Source organism: Phocoena sinus, chromosome 8, assembly GCF_008692025.1.
Source record: "Phocoena sinus isolate mPhoSin1 chromosome 8, mPhoSin1.pri, whole genome shotgun sequence".
In the NCBI taxonomy this organism is placed as follows: Eukaryota; Metazoa; Chordata; class Mammalia; order Artiodactyla; family Phocoenidae; genus Phocoena; species Phocoena sinus.
The window spans coordinates 20,284,968-20,294,971 of NC_045770.1; the positions used below are offsets into that span (position 1 = coordinate 20,284,968).

General features: G+C 46.9%; 2 protein-coding genes across 2 annotated transcripts; one reads left to right on the top strand and one right to left on the bottom strand.

The window, feature by feature from the left end:
- Positions 1-1,364: 1,364 nt before the first annotated feature.
- HSPB2 (heat shock protein family B (small) member 2) lies at positions 1,365-2,700 on the bottom strand. The gene is made up of 2 exons (XM_032641648.1): positions 2,493-2,700; positions 1,365-2,004 (listed from the first exon to the last, which is right to left on the bottom strand). The coding sequence occupies exons 1-2, from the start codon at positions 2,584-2,586 to the stop codon at positions 1,553-1,555; spliced, it is 546 nt and encodes a 181-aa protein (XP_032497539.1). The 5' UTR covers positions 2,587-2,700; the 3' UTR covers positions 1,365-1,552.
- A 665-nt stretch (positions 2,701-3,365) lies between these two features.
- On the top strand, positions 3,366-7,034 carry CRYAB (crystallin alpha B). The gene is made up of 3 exons (XM_032641649.1): positions 3,366-3,877; positions 5,007-5,129; positions 6,688-7,034. Exons 1-3 carry the CDS (start codon positions 3,677-3,679, stop codon positions 6,889-6,891), a joined length of 528 nt encoding a protein of 175 aa, XP_032497540.1. The 5' UTR covers positions 3,366-3,676; the 3' UTR covers positions 6,892-7,034.
- The last annotated feature ends 2,970 nt before the right edge of the window (positions 7,035-10,004 follow it).

The window sequence follows — 10,004 nt, forward strand, 5'->3', positions numbered from 1 at the left end:
CTAAGGAACTCTTTCTTTTAAATGAAGCTCAGGTAAAAATTCCAACTACGAAACAGATCAAAGTGAAGCTGTTCTGGTTGAAGTCTGAATAGGATCCTTTTACAATTCTTTTTCTTCTCAGCTAGACGTTAAGATTCCTGAGAGTAGACAACAAAGGAGCATAGTTTTAAATTTATATTTACAAGGTATAACCTCCATAAGTATATTACTTGGGGTTTAATTTGTTGAATGAGTGAACAAAAGAATACATCAATAGTTATTTCTCTAAGGCACGCTTTAATTTTTAATAGATGGCAATCCTTTAACCAAGAATTGTATTCTTCAAGTGAGGGTTCTTATCCTGGGGTCCACAGATTCCCTAAGAGGGGCATATGAATGGATCTCAAGAGCTGTGTGAACCTATTCAAATTATATGCCAAATTTCGGAGCATGTGTGTTTTCCTGGAAAGAGGATCTATTGCTTTTGACAGATTTTTCAAGAGGGTCCATAAAAAAAGTTAAGAATCAACCACTTTAATGGAAGAATTTCAGACGTCCATCACAACCTATATATATAGTAAAAGATATATTTGGGGGCAGGGAGGTCTTCTGGACACTCCTCAAAGCGTACACATGCATGTTCTCTTGATTACAGAAAGTAATCAATTAAGAGGTCAACCCCCCCACCCCCAGGCTCTCCTGAATACATCATACGCCTAGTATTAAGACTCTACTTCCAAAGGAAGTTTCTCTGGCCATCACCACCATACCAATAACCCTAGCTCCCCTGCATTTAGACTTGGATTGGGTGGAGTGATGCAGCAATTCCTCTCTTTGGGATGTTTCAAGGTTAGAAACAAATGCTTTCTCTCATAGGCAGAGGGTTGGGAGGCTTTGTGATTTAGTGACAATGGCAGAGGCTTCTGTGTCTGTGCCCCTGTGTCTGCATACGCGATCCCTCAGAATCAGAGACCATTTACAGTGGACAGATCTTAGTATGGGAAACCAGGGCTTTAGGCAACTCTGCAGCCAAAAGCTGATTTCCCAACCCCTACCCAAAACAGGCCAGACAGTCTGGAGACCCTTGTTTTTGTGTCTCTAATCACCAGCTCAGACAGTGCCCTCTGGGCTGTTTGGATGGCATATCCCTTTTCCCTCCCAGGATCACTCTCTCTTTTGTTGCATTGTGAGAAAATTATGGCCAGGAATTTGATCTGGAGCCAGTGTCAGCTTCCAGGTGTGATCTCAGCATCCAAGTGTGAGCTCAGGGTGCTATGACATTGGGTACATCTAACTGAGGACCTTTTTGTCTAGCTGTCCTTTTTGTCTCCCTCCCTGCCCATCCCATCCTCCAGGCCACAGAATAGGGAGCAGCACAAATAAGGCCCTGAGATTTGGGTTTATTCAGCTCCACCCAAAACTAAATGAAAACACTATGACATGTCCCAAGGGACCAAACCATACATTGTGACCATGCACTTTTCCCTTCCCCCAAGGATGCTGCTACCTCTGGGGTGGTGAGCAGCTAGTCCTATCACCGCGGGAGCTAGAAAGGGTGCTGGCTCTGTGGCACTCAGGGCTCAACACTGGCTTCCTCCTCTTCCTCTGGATCAGGAGGTGCAGGGAGCAGGGAGATGTAGACCTCATTGACCTCTGTGTCCAAATGTCGGCCACCCCGAGGCGCCTCCAGGTTGAGGATGCCATCATGGGAGAGAGCAGCGCGGACCCGCCAGGGGTCAACATCAGCAGGCAGGACGTAGGTTCGGCAGAACTCTCTGGACACGAAGCCATGGCGGTCCAGGCGCTGGGGGTGCCGGGCAGACACCTCCAGCAGGTTGTCCACAGTCCTCACGGTTACCTCATCGGGGGTAAAGTGGCTCACATCCAGAAACACCTGGAACTTGCCCTCACTGAGCCGAAGCTCAGAGGCCCCTGCCCTGCTGCCCTCCCCAGCTTGGGCAGCCCGGGGCCGGACATAGTAGCCATGGTAGAGGGTGGGGGTCAGGATCTCTTCTGGCAGGAGGCCTGAGGGGCAGAGAGAGAGAAGGCAAGAGGCAGAATGAGGGAGGATGGGGTGGGAAGGAGGGCAACATGAGAGCAGATCAGGAGGTGAGGCCTCGGGAGAGGTGGAGGGCAGTCAGGAGAAGCAGGGAAGGGAAGGAGGGGTCCCAGTGGCTGGAACGAGGCGGCTGGGGAGAGGAGATTGAGAAAAGGAATGAGTTGGGATGAAGAAGAGCAAACCAGAGAGGGTCTGGGTGGTTCGCAGGGGAGGCATCCCGAGGGAAGCAGGGGCAGGTATCAGAGCACAGCGGGCAGCAGTCCGCACCGAGGTCAGTAGGAAGGGAAGCGAGCCCTGCCCGGAGGGGGGTGAGGGGGGAGTCTGGGGTGGGAGACGGCTCGCCCCAGGAGTTCAGTTAAGCCCAGAGTGGGGTGGAGGCCAGTATCATCGGGAGGTCAGCCCAGAATTTCAGCAGGTGGGGGTGGGAGGCAAGGGGGTGGCGTCCGTGCCATACCTTCCCCGAAGCGCTGCTCGCCCAGGCGGCTCGGGTTGGCAAACTCGTACTCGGCGGTGGCCGGGTGGGCATGTGGCACCGAGCGGCCCGACATGGCTGCAGACCCGCCGGCGGCCCCGGCTCGAGGTGCGGCCCCAGCAGGCGCAGCAGCACCCCTCCAGCTGCCGCAGAGCCCCAGCGCACTTGGAGGTGGGGGCGGGGTCTACACCACCCAAAATAGTGCCGAGCCCGGTGGGGGAGGGGCGGGCGGCGCCCGCGTCGAGTGTGTGACCCGCGCCGCCTGGACCCCCGTCCCCTCCGCTGCACACCCTTCAGCTGTCACGGGGGGCCCCCCCCGGGGAGGACAGCTGGGGGTCCTGGCTGCGGAGCGAGCTGGGGAGGGGAGGCTGGTGCCGGAGGCCCCGGAGAGACCGCGCTGAGACCCTCCCAAAGAGTTTGCACGTTTTCCACGCCCCTCTTCCCCTCCTCAGTGGTAGGCAGCCGGCGCTCTGCTTCATCAAGCTCCCCCGGATTTACGGTTCTGCCAGGCCTGTAAAGTGAACGACGGAAACAACTCTCTCCCCTTTCTCTGGGGTGGGGTGAGGGGCCTTCCTGCCAAGGTTAAGGTCAGGGTCCTCTCTGAACCCAGGACGACCCAGGGCACCACGTGGAAACCTGCCGTTGACATGTTGGTGATCACTACTCTCCTTCAGGGACCCACAAAGAGTTAATATCCTGGGGCCCAGCCTAGGAAGATTCCAGTTCCTGCCCAGGCCCAAGATAGTCTCTGGCCACATTCCCTTGGCATGCTAGGCTGCAGAGGAGGAGGAGGGGCCCACTGCCCGCCCGCCTGGGATTCCTGCCTCGTCCCAGCTCCAGAGAAGGAGTGGGGCGGGGGGGGGGGGGGGGGGGGGGGGCTGCCATGGGGTGCGGACAGAAAGCGAGTAAAACAAGACCAGGACAAGTCACTGGCCAGCTCAGACGTGTTTGTATTTCTCTTTTCTTAGCTCAGTGAGTACTGGGTATGTGTCACACTGCCAAATCCCCAATCACAAGTCTCCATGAACGGGCAGTGAGCTGGGATAATAAAACCCCTGACATCACCATTCCAGAAGCTTCAGAAGACTGCGTATATAAGGGGCTGGCTGTAGCTGCGGCTGAAGGAGCTGACCAGCCAGCTGAGTCCCCACACTCACCTAGCCACCATGGACATCGCCATCCACCACCCCTGGATCCGCCGCCCCTTCTTTCCTTTTCACTCTCCCAGCCGCCTCTTTGACCAGTTCTTTGGTGAGCACCTGTTGGAGTCTGATCTCTTCCCAGCTTCTACTTCCCTGAGCCCCTTCTACCTTCGGCTGCCTTCATTTCTGCGGGCACCCAGCTGGATTGACACTGGGCTCTCAGAGGTAAGTCTCCCCTCTGCCAGGACAGGTGAGTTCATTCTGGAGCCTCCTGGAAGCGTCTCCATCCACTGTCCTTTTCCTCCTGGCCTAAATCTGACTAGGTCTAAGGGTCCCAAGTGTCTTAGGCTCTTGTGTGTCCTGCAGTGAAGAAAGATGAGGTCCCTAGTTCCTCTCTTCCCCAGTCACCTGTTTGTATTCGATGCACCTCTGTATCCTTATTTATTACATTTTTTCCATGTGTTATGAAGATCATTCTCTGTCCCATCTTCTAAGTAGGATGTCCCTTTCTGGTTTGGTTCATAATGATCTACAGGGAAAGAGCTGCCTTTGCTCAGACTCCTTTGCTCACGTCTTCTAATACCTCACACTCCTGACAAATACTATCATCTCAAGTTCCAGAGCCTGGAGGCAGTCCTACCTCATCCTAAGCTTTTCATCCCAGCTGCATGGAGCTGGAGACAGCAGCCACTATTTTCTTCCTTTCTATTCCCTCTTCTATGATTTTCTGGGTTTCTCAGGGCTGTGACAGGGCACTGGCCTGGGTCCAAGCCTAATGAGGATAGAAGGTAGGTCAAGTTTAGGGACCCCCCTCCACTTGTCCTGAGAGGGTAGGAGAATGGGGCAAACAGATAAGATTGATAGAAGATGTCACAGATAACACTCTGGTTTAAAAATATTCAAGAGTGAGTAAACAGGAGCCAAGTGGGCAAGGGCTTTGGAAGGACAATCAGAGCTAGCAGAACATTCCAGATTGAGTGGGTGGGAAACTTGGCAGAGACCTGAGTAAGAAGAAGGGACCTTTGTCTCACAGACAAATGACAAGGCCAGGCATTGGGTCAGAGAAGCAGCAGAAGCCATGACCAGACCCATCCTTGTGATTTGTCCCCTGGATGGTCTGTCTTCTTCCCTGTCCCTGTAAATAAAGTTTGGCCTGATGACCAAATGGTGTGCCTTGGGTACCACTGTGGTGGCACCCCTGAACTAGAGAGTCATGTTTATTCAAAAAGGGATCTTTAGCTAAAACGAGGAGGATGAACTACCTGGAAAGCAAGTCTGCAGAATGAGACTGTACTAGTGTTGTTCATATTCCTACTATCTTTTGTCTTCCCCTCCCCCACCTTGCTGTTTCCAGATGCGGTTGGAGAAGGACAGATTCTCTGTCAACCTGGATGTGAAGCACTTCTCCCCAGAGGAACTCAAGGTCAAGGTGCTGGGAGATGTGATTGAGGTGCATGGAAAACACGAAGAGCGCCAGGTACGTAGCTGACTTTCTCTTCTGCTCATTCATCCAGTGCGTACTATATGCCAGACACTGCCATCAGCCCCTGAGGCTGGAAGCATTCCAGGCCTAAGCCATAAGAGTCAAGAACAGCGATAAACCTGTTGTTGTTATTGTTGTTGTTGTTTCGGCCAGAGAAGTGATCTTTGTTTGTTTTGATTTGATTGCCTCACATGGGATAGATGGGATGTTAACTTCCTGTTTAAGCCAGTGGTTCTCAACCTTGAGCACATTAGAATTGCCAGGGGAATTAAAAAAAAAAAAAATATCCCAGGGCTTCCCTGGTGGCGCAGTGGTTGAGAGTCCACCTGCCGATGCAGGGGACATGGGTTCGTGCCCCGGTCCGGGAGGATCCCACATGCCGCGGAGCAGCTGGGTCCATGAGCCATGGCCGCTGAGCCTGCGCGTCCGGAGCCTGTACTCCACAACGGGAGAGGCCACGACAATGAGAGGCCCGCGTACAGCTAAAAAAAAAAAAATTAGCTGTACGCTTAAAAAAAAAAAAAAAAAAAAATCGCAATGCTCAGGCATATCCCAGGTCAGTTAAATCAGGATTTTTCAAAGCTCCCTAAGGGACTCTAATGTACAGTTAGTCAAGGTTGAAGACCACTGATTTAGGAGTAGTGGCTGTCAGACATCTGATCGCTTTATATAATTACATTAACTGCATGCACTCAGAAGGCCCTTGAATTTGAGACTTTTCTTTCAGATGTTTTGGAATTCACTTGTTAGCCCATCTTAATGCTGAACTACTTGCTTTGCCTAAGCTTCAGAGCTCTACTCACCTCCTAATACCCTAGACCCATGTGGAAATCAGTTGAGAGCCTGTCTGGATAAATGCTTGAGATTCAGCAGGTGTAAAGGTTAGGGTCAGAATTCTTTAGCCAAATTCTAGAGAATGGAATAGCTTTTCATTACTTTCTGGGAGAGTTTTTCAATGAGTTTGCTTCCTACCAAAGGCAGTGAAAGTGCGGAGTCCTTACCACTGGACCGCCAGGGAATTCCCACCTCAGAAACTTGTGCATCAAACAGTATAGTGTGAGGTCCTCAAGCTGTTTCAGTTTTGCTTGTATGATTCAACTCTAGATCAGAGCCTCCCTGGAGGGAGTCTTTATTGTTGTTGTTGTTATTATTAGGTCTATTGGTCTGGAACCTTCTGGAACATTCCTGAAGAGTCAGGACAATTTCTGGGTTTCCTCAGGGACTCAAATCTTCAAAGCCAGATGATATTCCAAATCGTGTAGGCCCAAAAATCATTGATCTAAACCTCTGGGAAATACCCCTGAACATGTCCATGCCTGAGGGTTTTGAAAGCTATGAAGTTTTGGCTGTTCAGACTTCTCAGACTCTCATTGGTAGGAGTGACCACCTAGGCAATATCATCTTAGCCCCAAACAGAACAGCTATTTAGCTTTCTCTCATGTTGCCATGCATTTGGCCACACCTAAGGGGAAGGAGGATGTCTGAGTTCTAGGCAAGTGATGCTATTTCCTGTTCTTATCTCTCTACCTCTTTCCTTATTCTCTTGGATTAGGATGAACATGGCTTCGTCTCCCGGGAGTTCCACCGGAAGTACCGGATCCCAGCTGATGTGGACCCTCTCACAATTACTTCATCCCTGTCATCTGATGGCATCCTCACTGTGAATGGACCAAGGAAACAGGCCTCGGGCCCTGAGCGCACCATTCCCATCACCCGTGAAGAGAAACCTGCTGTCACTGCAGCCCCCAAGAAGTAGATGCCCTTTCTCTAACTGCATTTTTTAAAACAAGAAAATTTCCCCACCAGTGAATGAAAATCTTGTGACTAGTGCTGAAGCTTATTAATGCTAAGGGCAGGCCCAAATTATTAAGCTAATAAATATCATTCAGCAACAGATAACTGTCTTGTGTTTGAATATTTTGTAATAATCATCACATATGATTTAGGGGACTCCAGGAATATTAGAGTCAGAATGACTGTTTCCAGCATTTACTCATGGGATAAATTTAGCAAGTCACTTAAGCTTTATGGTCTTTAGGTCTTCCATTTATAACATGGGGTACTGATTTGTACACTAGTTGTAAGGAGTAAATTAATGAGAAAAAGGAGGTAAAGCCCTTAGCAGAGTTCAAGGAATATTAGTTCCTCTCCTCCCTCTTTGATTTTGGCCCTCAGTTCCAATAACAAACCTGAATGAGGTCTGGATGACAATGCATAAAAGGCCCTAGTGCGTCTCTGAAATTAATCATGTCACCAGGGAGGAGATGGTGTCCTCAACTTTGACATTTTGCTACTGATAAGCATTGCCTTCAGCTGATTCACAAGGTGGACAGGTGATTATCACAATAGGACAAGTGATTATCTCCAAACAAGCCTCTCAGGTGTAGTCCCTTAATTAGCCAGTAAACACCTATTAAAACTAAGACTGGGGAATATACAATCCATTGACCCACAATTTAAAAAGTTTAACTTTTGTTTTTTATTTATTTTTAAATATTTATTTAAGCCACTCTGGGTCTTAGTTGTGGCATGTGGGGTCTTTAGTTGCAGCATGTGGGCTCTTAGTTGTGGCATGTATGGGGGATCTGGTTCCCCAACCGGAATTGGAACCCTGGCCCCCTGCATTGGGAGTGTGGATTTTTACCCACTGGACCACCAGGGAAGTCCCTTATTTTTTTTATTTTATTGAAGTATAGTTGACTTATTATACAATGTTGTGTTAATTTCTGCTCTTCAGCAAAGTGACTCAGTTATCCACATGTATATATATATTTTCATATTCTTTTCCATTTTGGTTCATCACAGGATATTGAATATAGTTCCCTGTGCTATATGGTAGAGCCTTGTTGTTTATCCATCCTACGTATAGTAGTTTGTATCTGCTAATCCCAAACTCCCAATCCTTGCCTCCCCCATCCCCCCGCCACAGGCAACCACAAGTCTGTTCTCTATGTCTATGTGTCTGTTTCTGTTTTGTAGGTATGTTCATTTGTGTCATATTTTAGTTTTTTTTTTTTTGGCCGCACCACGTGGCATGTAGGATCTTAGTTCCCCGACCAGGGATCAAACCTGCACCCCCTGCATTGGAAGCATGGAGTCTTAACCACTGCACAACCAGGAAAGTCCCTTTTTATTATTTATTTATTTATTTATTTATTTATTGGTGTGTCATATTTTAGATTCCACATATAAGTGATATCATATGATATTTGTCTTTAAAAGGTTTAAGAATTACAGTGAATAACAACAGATCAATAAGTGATTATATTATTTAGCTCAAACAAAGACATGCTGCTCTACAAAAACACCTCTATTTCACTTTTGTGAGTCTAGACAAACTTCTGATTCAATTAATGAAAAATAGCCCTGGTATAAATGTTTAGAGACAACTCTTATTTTTCCTGCACCCTCTTCCAGCTGATTTCTGATTTCTCACAAGGACTCTTTCCTTCACAAAACCTACAATTTGGGGATTGGCCATGCTTTTAAAATACGACACATGAAACAACTGTCGAAAGTTTTTATGTTGTAGGGGTGTGGAGCTAGGACAATATACATTGCAAATCTATACAGGTTCAAAATGTTTTATCTTAAAAAACAACTTCCTAATAGTCTGAAATGCTGTGATCTAGCCAGAAGTCAGATTTCTCTAAACTTAGAGCCAATTTTTATGGCTGTGTAGCAGACGTTGTTGGCTGCCTAAGTAACCTATTTACTACCTTCAGTCTTGCCAACAGCACCCCAGATTGGTTTAGGTATCCACCATATTCTTTCTCCCAAGCTCCAGCCAGAGTTGGTCTAAATCAATCATGGAAATTCCCTTCCTTCTGTAGGGATTAGTCTTGAAAGGGCTACAACCCAATTATGATCAATGAGACAGGAAGGAAATTTGCTATAGATGCTTCTAGAAAAGCTTTTTACCTTTAAAAAGACTTGCCAAAAAAGAGACAGGGAGGGAGGGAAGAGGGAGAGGGAGAGAGACAGCGAGAAAGAGAGAGACAGAGACAGAGAGAGAGATTGATTTTTTTTCTTCCTCTGCATGTTGGAGCATGAAAATGTGATACTCAGATTGCTGTAGGCATCTTGAAATCATGAGGGAGCATCCATGATATACTGATGATGGCTGAGCAAGAAGATGGTAAGACTCCGAGACCTTGATGGGTCATTGAACTGCTTAACTGGTCACCTTTAGAGCTTCCTTACTTCACAATGTCTTATTACATCTCGTTTTTGTTTAATCTTTTTTGATGAGGGTTTTATGTTACTGGTATGCAAAAACACCTTAACTGATTGAGGCTGAATTAAGTAGTGTAAAAAACTGAAGAATGCCCTGGAAACCATGTGTCAGCTTTAATCATTTTAGTGAATTACCAGATTTCTCAAGCAGACATAATCTTAATGATTTGATCTTAAATGAATCACACTTTGTCTATTAGAGTATGATATTTATGTTTTTGACAAATTTGTTCAGAATGTGCAGGGTCACCTTTTTTGTTTATTATTACCATCCCCAAGTTAGACTAGTTTTTTGTTGTTATTCTTTTCCAGATCACACGCTTTGCTATAGCTATTTGTTCACTGCTATTAGTATAGGACTTTTCTAGTCTAGCATATTTGAGGGATTTTTCTTTAGCTTTATAGCTAGCTCTTCCATAATTCTACTTCATTCCCTATGTCTGAATTATGCCAGAAGTTTGTTGAGGCAATTTTAATTAGCATTTATTGTTTTTTAATATGAGCTAACATTTATTAAACACTTACTATTAGGTATGCACTGTGCTAAGAAGCACTTTACCTTTTTTAAACTATCATTTTTTTAAAGAAGAAATCTGGGAAATGTGTGTAGAGTACATACATATAATTTCAATA